The 18,903-nt window shown below is 47.8% G+C and overlaps 1 protein-coding gene across 4 annotated transcripts in view; it reads left to right on the top strand.

Moving 5' to 3' along the window:
* The window catches only part of EXOC2 (exocyst complex component 2), a 1,143,674-nt gene extending 1,127,383 nt beyond the window's left edge, over window positions 1-16,291 (top strand). For all 4 annotated transcript variants that reach the window (XM_086965054.1, XM_086965056.1, XM_086965057.1 and 1 more), the window contains one exon: window positions 15,976-16,291. In XM_086965054.1, coding sequence (XP_086821180.1) covers window positions 15,976-16,069 — 94 coding nt within the window. In that variant the 3' untranslated portion in view covers window positions 16,070-16,291. The remainder of the gene's footprint in view (window positions 1-15,975) is intronic.
* Window positions 16,292-18,903: the final 2,612 nt, after the last annotated feature.

Genomic DNA, 18,903 nt, shown 5'->3' with positions numbered 1-18,903 from the left:
TCCCTTTGGGACTTGGTGGGTCCCTGGTGTGCCCAAAGATCTCTGACCTGTTCTCACTCATGCGATTCAAGATAGTTGTGATGCGGCCAAGTTCACAATTTGTTGTGGCTTGGACACCATCAATTGCATCAGGGGCCTTTGGCACTCATCTAGCCATTTGCCGCCATGTCTGGCTGCAATCGACTAAGTCTCCGGCAATGTCCAGTCGTAGGCTGAGTCTGATCCTGAGCGTTTTAAAGAGAGCAGGGCTACTCCACATTTTCTGGACCTGTCCACTCCATCTTGCTAACCCATACCCACTCCTTCCACGGCTTTGTTTGAGGTTCCCTGTACCGCCAACCTGTCCAGCCTCCACAAAAAAACAAAGCGATCAAGGTCGTAGTGCTAACTGCAGCCAAGGTTGTCAGCCCGATCAGTCTGTCCCTTCCCCTGCAGCCCCACCTGCCAAATCTCTTTAGCATGCCCTTACAGGAGCACATCCACCAGGTGGGAGGCAGGATCTACTGTTTCTTCTTGGGTTGGCACGCAATAACATCAGACAGGTGGGTCCTTCAAATCATTCACAAGTGATGTGCCTTATCCTAATTCTTTTCCTGGCCACACCTTCTATCATTCTCTGAGCAACTGACGGAGGACCATCTCTCCATTTTGCAACAGGTAATGCGAGCCCTTTTGACCAAAGGGGTTGCAGAGATCGTGCTAGCGCCAGAAGTAGGGTGTGGTTGTTTCTGGTGCCAAAGAAAGATGGAGGTTTGCATCCTATTTTGAATCTATGCCCTCCCAGTGCCTTCCTCCGGAAGGAGAAATTCAAAATGTTCAACTTCGCTCAAGTCTGACCTGTCCTCGACTTTAGAGGCTGGATGGTGAAGTTGGACATGCAGGACAACTATTTCCATACACTCATCCTGCCTGCCCACCAGCGCTACCTGCGGTTTGCAGAGGAACAGGAGCAGTTTCAGTTTGTGCTGCTCCCCTTTGATCTCACCAGTGCCCCTTGGGTTTTCACGAAACTGATGGCGGTTGTGGTAGCACACCTTCGGAGGTCAGGGGTGCCATTATTCTTGTAGCCTGACAACTGAGTGTTGAATGCAGGCTTGTCCCAGGCAGACGTTAGCCACCTCCTGACTACATTGAATCTCATGTCATCCTTGGGGTTAACTATCAACATGCTGAGCTCACAGCTGACTCCTTCTCAAACACTCCCTTTCATTGCAGCCATTCTGGACTCAGTTCTTTTCGTGCCTTTCCACCAGCAAAGAGAGTCCGGGACATTCAGGCTCTGATCCCGATCTTTTCGTTTCGATCCTGGATTTCAGTGAAGTAGACTATGTGACTACTAGGGCTGATGGCCTCCTGCCTCCTACAGGTGGCATATGCATGGTAAGCAATTTAACATGAAGTCAGCATCAAGATCCAACACCACGGAGACCTCTCCAACCGTGTCAGATTTCATTGCAGCATGCACCAGACCTGCAGTAGTGCTTGGTAGACCACAATTGGCTTAGCAACAGACCCCTCTCGCTACCCCACTTAGAATTAACAGAGGGCACTGATGCATCACATCTGGGTTGACACAGCTACCTGGGAAAGGTAGAGATCTGAGGCCACTGGTCTCCAACATAGCTCCGACTCCACATCACCCTCCTGCTGCTTAGGGCCATCCACTTGGTGCTGAAAGCCTTCCCTCTGTCTATCATGGGGAGACTGGTTCTGGTCCTACCAAATTCAGCCATGTGGTATTGTACCAGACTGGGTGGATTGGGGTTCTCGGATCCTGTAGCAGGAGGTGCTGCGCCTCTAGAAGTTTCTGGAACACCAGTGAATTTTCCTAATGGCAAACCACCTGGCAGGTTGTTTGAACACCAGGGTGGACAAACCGTTGGTGCCTAGTGGATCACTAGTGGCAGTTGCACTCGGAGGAGGCGCAAGGCCTCTTCCGTGACTGGGGTGAACCTTGGCTCGATCTATTATCCACTGCAGAGATTATGTACTATAAGTGGTTCTACGTGTTGAAGTTTCCAAAGCGTCTCTTGTTAAGTAACAAATTCTGCTTCAAATGGAACTCCGAACTACTGTATGCCTTCCCGCCTATAAAGCTCCTATCCCGAGTGTAGGAGGCTGGCTTAGTGTGAGAAAGTGAGTTTCTGTTGGAGTACCCACCCACTTTTTTCCTGATACCTTATGCACTTTTCCTTGGTGTGCCCTGGGTCCCTGCCAATCAGGTAACCAAGGCCTGTGTTCCTTCCCTAAAAACTGTACTAAGCCTAAACCCAATTGGCATCTCTGGCCACATGTCAGCCCCTAGTAAATGTTACCCTAGGCACCCAGGGCATTGTGACCAGAGAAGACCCCTAAAGGCTGCAGCACTTATTGTGCCACCCTTAGGGGCCCTGTACCCTGACGCACACACACTGCTTTTGCAGGCTGAGTGTCCTGGTGCAGAACGAAACAAAGAGTCGACATGGCACATGTAGGAAGGTACCTCCTGACTATGGTTGCCCCCAACTTTTTGCCCTGTGTTTTAGCTGGTTTTTGACATAGTCGACCTGGGACCCTGCCAATCAGGACCCTAGGCCTACTGCTCTCTCTGTAAAATGGATTCTATGTACCTTAGGTACATTTCCAATTGGTACTGGGCCACCTTATCAGACCCTGTAACTCAGGGCATAGGTGTACCCAGGGCCTACCAGGGGCCGAAGCATGTATTATGCCACCCCTGGCTGGCCTCCTAGATTTGACACAACTGGCTGCATGACAGCTGGGGCAAAGTCGTGTAATCACCCTTTGCTGTAGATGTAGTATACCTATATCTCACCCTAAAATGGACACACAGATTCCTATCAGTCACTCCTATGGCAGGCCTTGACAATCCTGAAGGCAGAGTGCTTGGAATCGTGTGAGATGGTGCTCTGGCATGAGCTGAGCCTGTCTGCAGCTTGCGGAACCAAGTCCTAATAGCTGTTCCATGATATCGCTTACCATATACTCTTAAGTGCATTATAATCCTCGCGGTTAAATGCTATCTTTGGTATTGCTTTATCAAAACATGTCGAGTAAGGTGTCATACGAATTGGAATACTAACCCCTCGCCAATTCTGGCAACGGGGTTAGCATTCCACCCTTCTAGAGGGACACGACATGTATGTAACTGTGAACCCCGGTTAAAGTTAAACGAAGCCTCAGCTCCACAAAATGGATGCTGCCACCACAGACACGAGTCTGACCCCCTGCAGCTGGGAGTCCTTCCAGCGAGGGGAGCATGGACAAAGGGTTTCCTGTCAGGGGCGGTGCTAGCACCGTCCCAGACATGGTTTTGTGTATCCTGGGTAGGCAGGGCTTTACAGGAAGGTGACTGCTGAGTGGCACCCCGGTGCTCACTACGCATAGGCCGGTCAGAACCAGTTCCAGGGGCACACCAGCCCGTGGCCTGGGTAAAGTCCGGCATGGCAGAGGGGTGTAACCACCCCCCTCCTAGTCCCACCCATAGGCAGGACCTAGTCACCGGGTCAGCCCCCTTTTTTAGTATAAAGATAGGAGCGGGCCCCCTGTTCAAATCAGATCATCTTTGGAATCAAGACACGACTTTCTGCGAAAGACATCAAGATTTCCTTCTTCAAGATTCTCCCTTGTGGCTAAGGAGTAGTCACCCTGCATCAAGCGGGCACCATCCTAAGAACACTGCGGTCTGCTGCAAGTCCTTCTCCACGAATCCGACGACCCAGCTCGACGAGACCCGGCTTCCCTGGCACCTCTGACCTCTACTCACCTCTACAGCAAAGCTGGGAACTGTGAGTGCGACGAGACCTCGAGGGACCGACGATCGCCAAGACTGCGCAACTTCTTTGCAACAAGCCCACCGTGTGCTCCACTGGTGAGTGCTTTGGGGTCCGAGAAGCCCCAACCCTGAGCAGCTCCAGCACCGAAGATCAGCCCTCCAGCATCTCCACGATCTGCGTGGGGCCCTTCTGCTTTTGCGTGCTCACCGCACTGTGTGGCTACTAGCCGGCTGGCTTGTGGCCTTCTTCACGACGCCCGACGACATCACTGCTGCTGGTCTGGTTGCTCCAGACTGGCCCTTGCTTCCTTCTTCAAGAGAGGCACCCGGACCCTCCTGGTCCACTCCAGACGCCATTTTGAGTCCACCGCGTGGGCTTGAATTTGCCAAGGCTTTGTTGCCCAATCCTGGGTCCAGCGACGCCGACAGCTTCATCCATCGTGGGACAGCTCGCCCCTCCATCCTGGTGGCCGACAACGCCTCCTGGTCCGTGAGATCTGCGAGCACAGCGTCACCCACTCACCTAGTCGAGGTGACTACCATCCGGTGCCCTCCTGGTGCCACCTGACTACTGGCTAGTAGTCTCGAACTTGGTCCCCTCTGCTTTCAGGTGTCATCTTCCTTCGATCCAGGCTTGGATCCATCGAACTTTCTTCACTGGTCACCTGCCAGCAACTTCTTTCTTCCAGGCTCCTGGTCCGTCTACGAGGATTCCCGACGTCTTTTGAGACATATGCAGCTGCAGCCCCTGGGCTAGGTAACTTCGGCATTTCGGTGCCCCAGCATAGCCTCACTATCCAAGGGTCAGGATCCACTTTCGTTTTCCTCCTACCAGGTCGGGTTCGCCCGAGAACACTAACTTTGTCATTACTAGCTACCATAGACTTTGTCCCGCATCACGCGTGAGAGTGCACACTCTGCACCCGAGTCCCCTAGGCCTCCTAGAAGTAATCTGAAGATTCCTTAGTGAAGTCCTAGCGATTCCTAAGCCTATTAGTACTGTACTTACCTGCTAGTAATTTCGCATTCCACTTTCAGAGTATATGGTTTTCCGTGCCCCTCGGGCATTTGTATATACTGTGCTAACTTAAGTATTTTCGTAAGAGTTTTGTGTTGTGCTTAGTACCCTGTCCTCATGAAGAGTACAGGGCTGTTGTGATTTTAATAAATACACTGTTTATTTTCATAACACTTGTGTGGTGTCCTTTCACTTGGTATTCAAGGGGTATATGTGTGGTATAACAGCTGGCTTAACACGCCCTCTCGAGTCTTTAGCCTTAGACTGCTCGTATCCACGCTACTAGGATAGCTGGTCTATAAGGTTGACTTACAACCAATCATCAATAAGGGTTGCTGGACTGATACATAGTGTTCACTAGAATAGTGACCACTGCATATCAGGCCACCTTCTCACAGCACACATCCCTGTGTTCCATGCCCACAAACCCACTGCCCTGGCATACATCAGCCACCCCTCTAGCTGGGTGCCCTATGCCAGTGGTGTGGGCACAGGTGCATGAGCCCTGGCCCCTACAGTACCCAGGGCCATTCCTGGACACTGTAAGTGCAGTGATGCCATTAAGAGTATATGGTGCTGGGAGGTTGTCATTACAAACTCCACAACACCATAATGGCTACGCTGAAGGCTGACCAGTTTGATATCAAACTTCTCAGCACATTAAACCCACACTGATGCCAGTGTGGGATTTAATGTAAAATGCACTACAGAGGGCATCTTAGAGGTGCCCCCTGAAACCTAAACCTACAATCCACGTCTTGTCTGAGAGGCTGCCTAGGCTGCAACGCAGAAGACATGTTGCTGGACCCCTGGGTGGAGAGCTCCCGCTCTCCTGGGCCTGCAACAATGCACATCCTAGGACGAGGTGCCAAGCCTCCTCCCCCAAGATGAGCAGGGGAAGCTTCAAAGGCATTCTGCCTTTGTGAGCTTCCCCAGGCCACTTGCTGTACTGAGCAACTGGCCCCCACCAGTTCTGACCCCACTCTGACGGGAAATCCTACGTCAGAAAGGGGGGGGGGGGGGTGTGCCAGCCTGTACCAACCCCGCCCCTCAGGTGGGAGAGGCGAGGTGAAGCATGACCCCGGGCCCCGGCCATCTTGAAGATGGGGAGCCCTGCCCAATCACAGATAGGCTCCTGCCCCCCTCCCACAGGAGAGGAGCAGGTTAGGGGGTGTACCCACCCCAGGAAAGGGACCCACTGGGCCCTGCCCTTGCCCTACCTGTAGCACCCCTAAATTCAGTATTATGGGGCACCCTGAACCTTTTTCCACAGATCAGATTATGAAACAAGAAAGAAGATCAAGGAACACGAAGACATGCCTTGCAGCTGCTAAAAAGAGGAAGACACCAACTGATTTGGCTCCTGCCCTACCAGCCTGTCGACCCTCGAACCTGCTCCTGTTAAACCCCGGCATCTCCAGTGGTCAGCAACCGCAAAAACCCTGGAGGACCTGACTGCCTTGTGACTTTGACTACCTGGGTCTCCCACGAGCAATGGTACTGCTCAAAGCAAGTAACAAGCACTGGCTTCAGCCCGGAACCGCAAACCCTGCACACTCTGCACCCGCCAAGCCTGGCCTGTGCTGGAGTGAATCAAGACCCTGAGGACGTCCCACCGGCGATTCTGACTTGGAATCCAGTGCCCAAGGACCTTCCTCGACGACCCCGACGACGCCTGCAGCCTCAGGACAAAGGACCCCTCCGACCGCGACCAGCAGGGGGTAAGATTTTCCGACCTCAAAAGACACCCCGGCGCCCCACAGCCCCCTGTGCCCAACTCTTGGCGTGCCTACCTATCCTCCAAGATCACAACTTACCCCTCGAAGTGTTGATCGCTCCAGAAGATCATCCGTCCCCAATCCTGCAGCCTTTGTTCCCTTTTCAAAATCGTCATTGAATAACATTGAGCGCCCAACAGCTCAAAAGCACCCTGCACCCAGCCTCCTGAGTGTCCCTGGCAGTGCAACCTGTACCCTATCCTACTTCCCCATTTGCCCTGAGCAAGTGACCAGGAGCCCAGCTCCCACAGCCGTGTGGCCTTCTAGCCAGCAGCCACCAACCGAAGGCCCCCTGCCTCTCATAGGATAACATTGGGCCTAACTACCTCTGCACCCGGCTGCCCCTGTGCCGCTGCGGGTGTACCAATTGTACCTACCTGACCCTGGGGGACCCCTGAGTCTATGCCCAGAACCTTAGCTTCGCCAGTCGAGTACTCACCTGAAAACCGATGACTCACTTTCCTGCCATAGGATAACATTGACTGGTTTGACTCGAAAAATCTAAGTGTTAATTTTGAAACTTTAAAATATTCATCTAAAATCAGCCGAATAACGAATTCCGAAGTACTCACCTGTGATCAAGAGAGAAGCCAGTACTGTACCTTTTAGCCAAGTAGTGAACCGCAAAAGTAATCATAACTAGTTTACTAGTAACCTGAATTTTCTCCATAGGAATCCATTGTCTGCTTTTCTATGAAATTTCTTCTTGTCTACTTTCGAAAACTTGAAATATTCCTCAAAAATCGTACCTACTACTGAAACGTAATTACTTACCTGTCTTAAGTAGAGACTCCAGTGTTGGACCTAGGAGCCCAGTACTAGATTACAAAAGTAACAAGAACGTACTTTACCTGTAACCTGAATTATCTCCTACTGGATAACTTTTCAGTGTGAACTTTAAAATACCTTTTTATTCTTTAAAAATCATTGCAATAACTAAAACGTTTTTACTAAACTGTTTTCAGCTTAGACCCAGGCCTGAATCTAGGATACAGTCCTGGTGTTACAAAAGTAATCAATAAAGTAATCAGATGCATTTATGTAGAAAAACCCATTGAGCTCAATGTTAAATTGTGTTTAGAATTGTGTTGCCTACTGCAACCATTGTACCTATTGTGTTTACAAAGTTTATGGCCTCTTTGCAAAGTAATTACATGAGAGTACTCATATCGAGAAAAGTCTATTTTGATACCTGGTGGTTCTAAAAATAAAAAAAAACTATATCGTTGGATATAAAAACAATTGGCTTAGAGTTCAGTTTTTGAGTGTGTGAAACCTTTTGCTGACAGAGTGTGTACAGAAAATGCTTTACACTGTCCTCTGGTACTGCCTTACTGCTCGACCAAGCTACCACTTTAGAAAGTAAGGTCAGACCTGACTTAAACCTCTGTTATACCTCTGGGAATTGTGACCTCTATGCACACAGTACCTTACTTGGACCAGTACATATAGAGCCACTTTCTCACACTTAGTATATGGTGCACACTTATTTAAGTGAAGCACGTTTCACTAATCCAGGCAACCCTTATGGGGATTTTAGTGGTATTTAATAACCATAGAAATCTATCAAAGTGGTAGCTATGGAGAGCAGCCTTCAGCCTTCCCTCAAAGGAGTGTTAAGCAGCTTGTTTCACCAGTTTACTCATGTAGTGTAGGTTGAAGGAAAAATAACCACACAGTGAATATATAAAAATGTCTATTTATTACACAACACTCTCGAATACATTGGTATGTCTCCTACCCAGAGATATCAATACAAATACACAACAATACTTTAACTTCGATATAAGTAGCACAAAATACAGTGGTCTCCAGGGAGAAACCAAACCTTATACTAAAAAAGTGGAATGTGAACTGCGACCAAGGTTTGGACCTGGACCAGGCGACTCAGGGGAGCTAGGGACACATGTAACCACCCAAGGTAAGTACCCAGGAATCCCATGGAGTCTGTGTGCAGAGTGGAAAGACAGCTGCGTGCCCAATAAAAGTCAACAGGGAATTCACAGTTACATTTTTGGAGAAGAAGGACCCTTCCACGGGGACCCTGAAGAAACCCTGTAAAAGACAGCAGATTGGAGAGTCATCCAACCCGTGGATACCCCAGGAACCAGGATACCTACACCAGGGAAGCCGGGTGCATAGATGCGAAGTGACGGCAGAAACTGCTGTAAACCACAATGCACTTCAGGAAATATGCCGCTGGAGAAGACTGTGCAAGAGTCCAGTGGAATCCAACGGTGAATACATGAAGTGAAGAAGCTGCAAGCAGAGGGGGCAGAGTCTATGCCACTCGGAGGTGACCAGAAGACACGGAAGAGCAATGCCTACTGATGTCGGATGGTTCAGGAGAGTTGACTGTGACCTTATTGCTACAGCTGTGGGGACCAGGTGATGCTGAGGAGGACCAGGAGCCATGCACAAGCTGGTCCACTTTGGAAGTCGAGAACCAGGGGGTCCGTGCACAGTAGGAGCACCAACAAGCCTTGGCAGTTGCAACAGGAGTGGAAAGCAGACCAAGAGCAACGTTGCAACCAGCAAGGTCCAAGGAACTCACAGCCAGCAGGACAGTCCGGACAGTCCCTGAGCAAACAAGAGAGTCAGAGCAGACCCGGAGCAAGCAGGGGAGCCCACTGGAGCAGAAGACGACCCTCAAGAGGACCCACTGCCCGAAGGCACAGGAGTCGCAAGAGATCCTCGAGCAGCTCACCAAGAAGGAAGGTCCACGGTGCAGAGGATACGATGAGGACACTGCACATAGCAGGAAGAGATGCTGGAGGTTGGAGCTTCTTGTAGCCCGAAAATCTCTGAAGTGCAGAGCCAACATGCCTGGGCAATGGCAAGTCGATGAGGCGCACAGGGGTTCAGTCCAAGCGGTTCGGATGAGAGACACTGGCTTCAAAATTGCAGAGGATAGGTGAGACCTCAAAGAAGTTGCACAACCACCACCTGTGTCGCTGAGCCTTTCGAGGTCAGTGGGACGTCAGGAGCAGCAGACCAGTGAGCTTCGTTGTGGTGCCCTGCAGATGCAGAGGAGTGACTCCTTCACTCCAAGGGAGATTACTTCAGGTGTCCTTGATGCTCACAGGTCTGCTGAAGGCTGTATGATTTTCAATGCACTCCACGACTCAGGACCCAAGTTCATATCCACCAAGATTGCAAGATACATGCCCACACGGAATCTCACACGGAATCTCAGATCAGCAACAATGAATATGTTGAATGTTCCAAGATTTAAACGCAAGAGCATGGGTGGTTCGCGTTTCTCGGTATTAGGTCCCACCTTGTGGAATTCTTTTCCAATCGAAATCAGACTGACCTCAGAATATTTCAGCTTCAGGAAAAGACTCAAAACATGGTTATTCACTCAAGTTTATTGTTAGATCCTGAAGGATAGCTCTAGTCTCCCCTCAGCGCCATGAGACCGTTGGTATACAAGCGCTTTACAAGTTCCAAAAACATAAACATACCCACTGCATCACTTCTCCAGTGGGGCAGAACAAGTCACAGTCCTTGGTGCTCCTAGGCACCCCCTCTAACATACGGGGTCACCGCAACTTACAGTCCAAGGACTCCAGCCCGATCAGCATGGTGATTCTCTCCACAGCTGCCCCTCCTGGCATACAGGGTCACCGCTTCACTACCACACACGGCTATGACCCTTTTCCTCACTGCAGTCTTTCTTCAGCTTCCCCTCCTGGCATTCTGGGTCACCGCTTTGCTACCACATGGGCTTGCATCCCCTTTCCGCCCAGCAATCTTTCTTCAGCGGTCCCTCCTGCCAAATGGGGTTTCTGCTCTCTACCACGCACAGGCTCCAGCCCGATAGGTGCAGCACAAAGACTGGCTAAATTCACAGCGGCCCTCTCCTGGCATACAGGGTCAGCGACTGCATACAGTTTGTCACTCAATCTGTGCAACAGCAAGTTCCTCATACCTCGCACAAAGAGTCCACTTGACAGGCTCCAGTACTATTATATTCCTCGCAGGGTACACTGGTCTTGGCAAGCTGGCAGGCGCTGGTGCCCCAGGGCATGCGGTCCGGTTTCCCTGGGTGATATCCCCTCAGCCAGCAGGCAGACTAGCAGGCCTTGGCTTCCAGCTCTGCTCACAGGCAGAAAACCTGCTGCTCTTGCCCTCGTAACACAGCCCATCTGTCTGCTTGACAGAGGACACTTTTGAGGGTCTCAACCTCCCTTTCTTATAATCCATTTCCAGACACCAACTGTGATTTATAGTCTGAGTTTTAGAAGTTTTATATTAGGGTTTTACTTCTTTTGGAGTACCCACTCCTCTGCTCCCTCTTCTTCTTGAAAAGTAGTCTGCCAAAGCAGATCATCTCCTAAACTGATAATCCCACAACACAGGTAATGGGGGTGACTTGAGTACACAACTGGATGTCAGCCACAGTGATAGTTGCATCAAAAGGTTAGCACAGGGTCCCAGTCCTCCTCTTTGATTCTCTTATCTGCCCCATCTCCTTTCTGAGATGTGCTCCAGCCCCTTTCTTGTGACCTCTAAATGAATCAAAGAGTTCCCTTTGAAGTGTACAAGTGAGACTTGGTCATCCGCTCCTCAGTGTGTGTCCCACAGTCTACAGGAATGCAACAGTACACAAAATTGTCTTGGTGGCTACCTCCGCTCCATGTTTCACCCTGCAAGCCTGGGTATCCCAAAATCGAACCAACGGTCCGCCATGTAATGCATCACCCACAGGCACACAAAAATGAAGTTCATGTACACAGCATACATGTGCTTCACCGTATGGTATTCTCCATGTACTGTTTCACTCACAGGCACACATACATCGAGCATATGCATTTAATAAGCATGCATTGTCCAGCACTGTATCCTTTATCTATTGTACCATTCATAGGCACACACATCCAGCATATGCATTTAACATGCATGCACTGTATCCTTCATGTTTTGTTCGAGTCACAGGTACACATACACCCAGCACATGCATTTGTCCTGCATGCACTGCACAGCTCTATATCCTTCAGGTGCTGTATCACTCATAGGCACATGTACACCCAGCACATGTCTACACCATGCTCAGTACTGCACTATCCTTGTATTGCACACGTACACCAAGCGCAGATACACCACTTCTGCTCTGCTCACCACTTCACACCAATCTGATGTAAGCCAAGGATGAGTTAAACACACAGCAGCAGATCTTTATATGTGATTTAGTTTGTAGTCCTCACTTCAGTGACACAGGTTAAAAAGGACCTGTTCCGGAAGCTGGCTTTTTATTTATTTTAACAAAACCAGGTGTATTATGTAGAAAGTATAGACGACCATTACAGGCCTTAAATTAACAATTTCTCTTTTGTGGTAGTGTGAGCGAACAGTTTAGTCTTATCAGAGGGTAGATTTAATGCATTTGTTGAACACACACAGACTTAATAAATGAATCACACACTCAAAAACAAACTTGAGACCAAATTTGAAAAATAAGTATTTTTATATTGATTTTAACACCAAGAACTTAGGGCCAGATGTAGGAGCCCAAATACCGGTCGGTAACGGCCGATTTCGGCCGTTACCCACCGGTATTTGGGTTTTGCTATGTAGGGGGCTGAAAATTACAGAATCGGTATATTTACCGATTACGGTAATTTACCGAATCGGTAAATATACCGATTCTGTAATTCCAAATGTAGGTGGCACAGTTTTCAGTGACACAGGCCCCGAAGAGTCGGTATTTTGCCACACAATCCTATTGTGTGGTAAAATACCGAATTCAGGTGTGCATGCACATCTGTGCATGCACACCTGTGCCATGTGACACACAGACATGCCCTTAGGGCATGTATGTGTGCCACATGGCACACAAGCATGTAATTGGGGTGCTAGAGGGTGTCAAAGTGACACCCCCTGCACCCTTGCAGGATTCGGTATTTACCGATTCGGTAAATACCGAATCAGTATTTCCCATTGATACCTATGGGCTTGAAGGCCCATAGGAATCAATAGGAAATACCGATTCTGTATTTACCGAATCGGTAAATACCGAATCTTACAGATTCGGTAATTCTAAAATGAGAATTACCTACATCTGCCCCTTTCCTATTTACCTACTCTTAAATACCGAATCGGTAAAATTCGGTATTTAAGAGTAGGTAAATAAGAATTACCTACATCTGACCCTTAGTTATGGGGTAAGTACTTTTCAGTTTGAGTTTTTGCAGGTAAGTAAAAATGTTCACTCAAATGTGTTTTTACACGGAAATGCTTTCCTATGGAGGGAAAGGCATTTACTGCATACAGATTATTTGCAAATGATTCTCAGGGATCCTCTTAAGGACTTATGGTGCTGGGGTGGCCAATGTCCAAAGTACCACCAGTAGTTCAAGTTTACCTGCCCTGAGTGTCCGATTACAGGGGTGCTGGACAGGTTGGTAGCCTTGCATGCTACACTGTAGACAAAGAGGGGGGATGCCTAGAAACAGGCTGCAAAGGGTCGACTTTGGGGCAGGTCCGGGACACCCCGAAGGAGGGCTCAGTTCAAAGGGGTCCTTGGAGCAGGGGAGCAGTTGTCATGGACCCGAGCCAGGGAGCTCTGGTGCAGAGGGTTTTGGTTGGTTGGTGCCCAGGCGTTAGAGGCACCCACGGATCTCGGTAAGACCTGCAGAGGGGGACAACACAGGACAGCTAGGCCACTCTCTGTGCTGGCCTCTGTGGTGCTGACGTCCCTCGTCATCTGCTCGGTCTTTGTGGCATCGGAGTCCGGATTGGACTCAAACTTTAGTTGCTGCAAGGGGTCCAGTACCCTGGGTATTGGTGCAGGGTGGCTCCGGTTGCTTCTGGCATCTTTTCACTTGGTGGAGAGAGGGATCTGACCTCCTGAAGCATTGTGACCTCTTCTTAGGTGGCTGCTGCATCAGTGAACCTGGTGAACAGCTGAACTGCGAACTGGACTTTGCGGTCGGTGTCTGCAGGCTGCACGGAAGAGGCGCCTCCCCTTCAAGGGAGATGCTGATGGCCTGCTGAAGTGCTGGCTGCTCTCAGAGTCTTTTGGAGGCTGCACAGCTGCTGGATAAGTCGGGTTGTTGCAAATGTCCGGACCGAAGCAGTTAGGCAGGCAGGCAGGGTTTGCCTCAAAGTGCCTCTACCAACAGTCCACAGTTCTTAGTTCTTCGGCTCTTCTTTGTCCTCTTCTTTCTTCAGTCAGACAAATATAAATTCCGGGTGTCAGGGGCCACCTAAATACTGAACTTAGTGGCGTTGAGGGGAGTGAAGGGTAGTAGCAATGGGCTACTTACCCTTGGGATCACTACACCCCCTATATGACTACTTCCTGTGGGGAGTGGGCATAACCCTGTCCCAGAATTCCTATTTCTACCCAAAATCAATATAGTGGAACCCTTCTTTCGTGGGGCACATCAGGCAGACCACCTTAAGGGTGTAATTGGCCTGGTAGTACACCACGCCTTATAGCACAGCTAATTTCCCACCTGTCCTGGTGCCAAATCAGCCTCAGGGCAGGAGGTGGTATCTCCCATGTCTGAAGGAATCCGGGATCGCCTCTGACCTTGGTATGCAGATTCACTAGCCATCCTGCTGGAGGAGGAGATAACTCCTGCCAAAGCAGGCATTGATCCTGACCCCCTGCGTGGGCTCTCACTTGCAGGGGTCAGAAACACGTCTGTTGTGGCTGGCTGGAAGGATTCAGTCAGCCAGCGCATTAGAAGACTAGTAAGGTTTCAGGGGGTACCTCTAAGGTGCCCTCTGGGTGCACATCATAATACATCTAATACTGGCATCAGTACAGATTTATTAAGACGAGGTGTTTGATACCAAACATCATACGTTTCCGTGAAGCCATCATGTAGCTAGGGAACTCGTGATGACCAGTGCCCAGTACATATATTTAAGATGGCTTACCTGTTCACTTGTACCTCCTAGTAATTAAACTAGCCAGCACAGGGGCATATCTACTCATGCAGATATGTCCTCACATGTAATATAATGCTCCCAACCTCATGGCTATAAGGTCTGCTGTAGGGGTGACTTACATATATTAAATGCAATGACATTGTCGTGGCACACAGTGAGTGTGCCATGTAATGTTTTCGCTCATGGTATGCACCATGACACGCAGTCTGCAATGGCAACCTGCTTGCAATTTTTATGTGTCCCATAGTGTAGCATAAGACATGGTGCAGCCCTTAAGGACCATCTTTAGTACCCATGCACTAGGGACTTCCAGGCGTGCTAAAATCCATGCCAGTTGGGTTACAATTAGACTTTAACTTTTTGGGGGGGAAAGAACACGTGCACTGATTTTTAGTTAGCAGGCCTCAGTGCACTCTCAGTCGAAAACCAGCATCTAGTAGTTCTAAATGGGGAAAATGTGGGGGAGGAAAACTACAACACAGTTCCAGTTTCCTTTATTCCTACTGATCACTTCATTTTATGCCGCCACCATAGTGTTTGTGCTGTTTATCTCCTGGTGAAGGCAGTATCCCTCCCCCCACTATGAAGGAAGCATGTTTGGTGCCCCTCCCAGTCCACCAAGACTGCAGTCCATGAGACAGGCCTATGTTATGCCGCACATTCATGATCTGTTTTTGCCTATGACAACACATGCTGCATTAGGGATCCAGACATCCGTACAGTTAGGTACTCAGGGCGGGTAATGCATATCTTACCATATAGAGGACGTTTCTATCTCAACAAGTTACTTACCTTCGGTAACGCTCTTTCAGGTATTGACTCTATCTAGAAATAAACTCCTCACCGACCCTCCTATCCTCCACGTTCAGTCATTTCCAGAGCAGAACGACGTTAGTGCAGAGCCACACGGCAGCACCTGATGGTCCACCAAGCTGCTCCTGAAAAGTTTCCGTATCCAGTCTTGCACTTGGGGAATATATAAAAGGTGAGGAATCTGCAGCTAAAGACAGTCTTTACCCAAAAGATCTTTACCGAAGGTAAGTAACTCATTTGTCAGTGTATAATCACATAACCTGAAGGATTTGCTGCACGGCATCTAAATCTGAATGTGGAGGGTTTTGAGAATACAGGTTATGAAATGCATTATAGATTGTAAGCACATAATTGTGGAATATGTTATCGTACAAATCTGTGGAATTTATGATATGCACAAATCTTTGGAAATGAACACATTGAACTCATATAATAATAAGTACTATTGCAGTGCGTATGGTTTCCAGGCTATTCATGCATGTGAGGCATTTGTTTAGACCATGCAGGAAACTAGGCTTCAGTGGTCGTATGAGATTTTCTTTCTCTTATTTGCTGACAAAGTTACATAGGGGTGCTTAGCAGTATGAATTATTACTGTACTAAATAAAAGTGTCATGCATTGCTCTAAGGCAAACTGTTGGAACAGATTGGTCATGAATTGTAAACCAATTTTTCTACCCTTGCAGGTTGCTGGAGGAACTACTAAACGAATTTAAGAGCACAATGCATTTGCAGCTAACCTGCTTCCAGACATCATCTTCTGGCATGATGAAAACCTAAGGCTAATGAGTTGCAGTAAACTGTAATGACACCAACAGCTGCTGTCCAAACTCCATACTTTTCCGTTCCTTGCTTGAGTTTTAATACTTGAATTAATGATTCAGACGATCATATTAAAATGACATAGGAGCCCTTTCGAATTTGTGCCCAGCATTTTTGAGCTGTTGAATATTTAAACTCTGTATCTGGCACTTCAAATAAAAATGTGATGTGAAGCACCAACACAAATTATGTATTTCAAATGCCTGTACTCTTTTTGGATGTAGACTCTCAACCTCATATCTAACTTGGCATCTCAAGTAGGATCTCCTGTTTTCTTGTTCTCTCATCAGACTCATAGAAAGAATGTTCCCAATTTCTAAATCTGACATCATCTTGTGACCTATCTTAAGAAAGAGTAATGTACCCCTCACCTCAGCCATATTTAGAAGCTCTATACAATCTATAGTTTAACCCAGAATTAACAACTAGCTTCCGGATATTGTTCTGGTTCTCTGCTTGATACCCTTGTGTAGCGCCTTGCTTTACCTCGCCAGCATTACTTCGTCATTTGTCAATATTTGGGTTAGCCTATGGGTTAGTTTAGAAGTAGATGAATTGGACAAGATAAAGGTATGAATAATTACGTTGCGTCTATGTTGTGGGCATTTACATAGTAAGTGAACCCTGATGTATTGGTTGTGTAGTGTATGTAACAAGGTAAAGGCCAACAAGGTAGTGGTTAGTGATGTTGTGATATAAATCTCCTGTAAATGAGTGAGTAGTATACAGAGTTTCTATGGAGGCTGTACCATCTTAATCTAGCTTCTCCCAATTAAAAGATATGAGGCATACATTTGAGCATTATTTATATTGAATTTTCTTGTGGCAGTCTTCAGTCTGCTCCTGGCGTTTCTCCAAGTTAGGAGGACTTGAAAATGTACACTTCGTTCCTATTTATATTATGGTTGGTGTTTACTGTTACTGTTATATCTAAACTAGCCTACTGCAGCAACGAAAGAGTCTATTTTGTGTCTCACTCATCTAAGATCACCCCACCCCAGCATGAGCCCCCCCAGTGGACTCTTTTCTGAATGTATAAAATGTTACTGATCATGTTCCATGAAGCCTTATTTCTTGTTCTTTGTAAACTGTTCTATTGGCACTTTAGTTGTAATGTGGGATATCTAAAACTAATGAATAAAAGGCATCAGCAACAATTGACCTTGTGACGTAATCAGGGCTCAGTAGAATAATGCTATTTATTACAAGATATTTACCATTAGCCACTTTCAGGCTTGTGATGTCCATTGCAGTCCAAGATACTTACAGAGGAGAATCTAGGCTTGCAATCAAAGGAACAGTGGGGGTTCAGGAAGGCTGTGGGCATGGCTGGATTGTGGGGAGAGGGTTGTCTTAGTTTATCTGTAGAACTTGGCCCTCTCTGCAGGCTCAGACCCAAACATTTCTGAATTTTATTTTTGTTGGCATTAGGACTCTGCGCCTTTAACCACTGCTAACCAGTGCTAAAGTCCTTGTGCTCACTCCTTAAAACATGGTATAATTGGGCTACACTGGGTAGCTAAATGTATTTTACTTATAAGTCCTTCGTAAAGTATTACTACTTGTACCCTGGACTTGTAAATTAAATGATACTAGGGGCCCTGCAGCAATTATTGTGCCACCAACTTAACTAACCCTTTACAACATTTCTCAGACCTGCCACAGCAGCCTGTGTACTGTTTTAAACTGCCAATTCGACCTAGCAAAATAAAGATTTTGCCAGGCCTTAACCTCACTTTTTAATACATATAAGTTTTCCCTGAGGAAGGCCCTAAAGGGTCCATAGGATAGGGTGCGTTGTATTTGTAAGGTAGGACTTGTGTTTTTAAGTTTTACATGTCCTGTTAGTGAATAACTCTTAAATTAGTTTTTCACTACTGTGAGGCCTACCTTTTCCATAGGATAACATTGGGTTACCTTATTACATTATTAAGTGATAACCTTTGATTGGGAATGGATAGAAATGTAATGTTTAATCTCAAATGGATTGTAATTTAAAATCATCTTTAAAGGCAAAGTCTGATTTTAAGTCACAATTCTGAGAATTCCACTTTTGTAAAGTTGGCATTTTTTTGTCCTGACCATTTGGTGACTGCAGCCTGTACCTGTGTCACATGAGTGCGAATAATTGGTAGTTAGCCTTTGTGTATTCCTCCAAGACAGTGACACAAAGGGGGATTAGGTGTTGGCAGTCTAGACCATCATGCCAAGATGGAGGGACAGAGCTGTTCCCTGTCCCACTTACATTTTAAAGGGCTGCCTCCAGCACACGCGGAAAGGAACTAGACACCAGCTATTGTCACCCTTGTCAACTTGGAGCCTGGACAGGGGAAGAAAGGAAATGTCCAGAACCAAATAGGGCGGAGCCTAGTCGGTTCCCCCACTTCAAAGGCTGGATGTTGAAGAATTCAGAATGACTACCTTCTACTCGAAGGGTTGCTCTGCTGCTTGAGGCCTGCTTCGTTTCTCAGAAGACTGCCCTGCGGCTACCAGAGGACTGCCCTGATGCTCCAGACCTGCCTTGTACTTCATTGGACTGCTTTGCTACTTGTGGCTTGCTTTAATGTTTAAAGAAAATAGGACCATCTCCTTATTCCCTGAAAGACTCGAATGGCTCCAAGGGTTGGTTGTCTAACCTTTTCTTCTGAGCTACAGGGCCACAACAAGCTCCAGAGGCCTCTGTGCAACTGTCCAACTGACCTGTTGCAAATTTACCAACCTGAGCCTTGCTGGCCTTGGTAGAGTGAGTCTCTGATCCCCAAGACATGCCTCCCTAGGTCCTGGATCATTGG

The sequence above is a fragment of the Lissotriton vulgaris genome, chromosome 4_1, assembly GCF_964263255.1.
Source record: "Lissotriton vulgaris chromosome 4_1, aLisVul1.2, whole genome shotgun sequence".
In the NCBI taxonomy this organism is placed as follows: domain Eukaryota; kingdom Metazoa; phylum Chordata; class Amphibia; order Caudata; family Salamandridae; genus Lissotriton; species Lissotriton vulgaris.
This window is presented reverse-complemented; position numbering and strand designations above follow the sequence as displayed.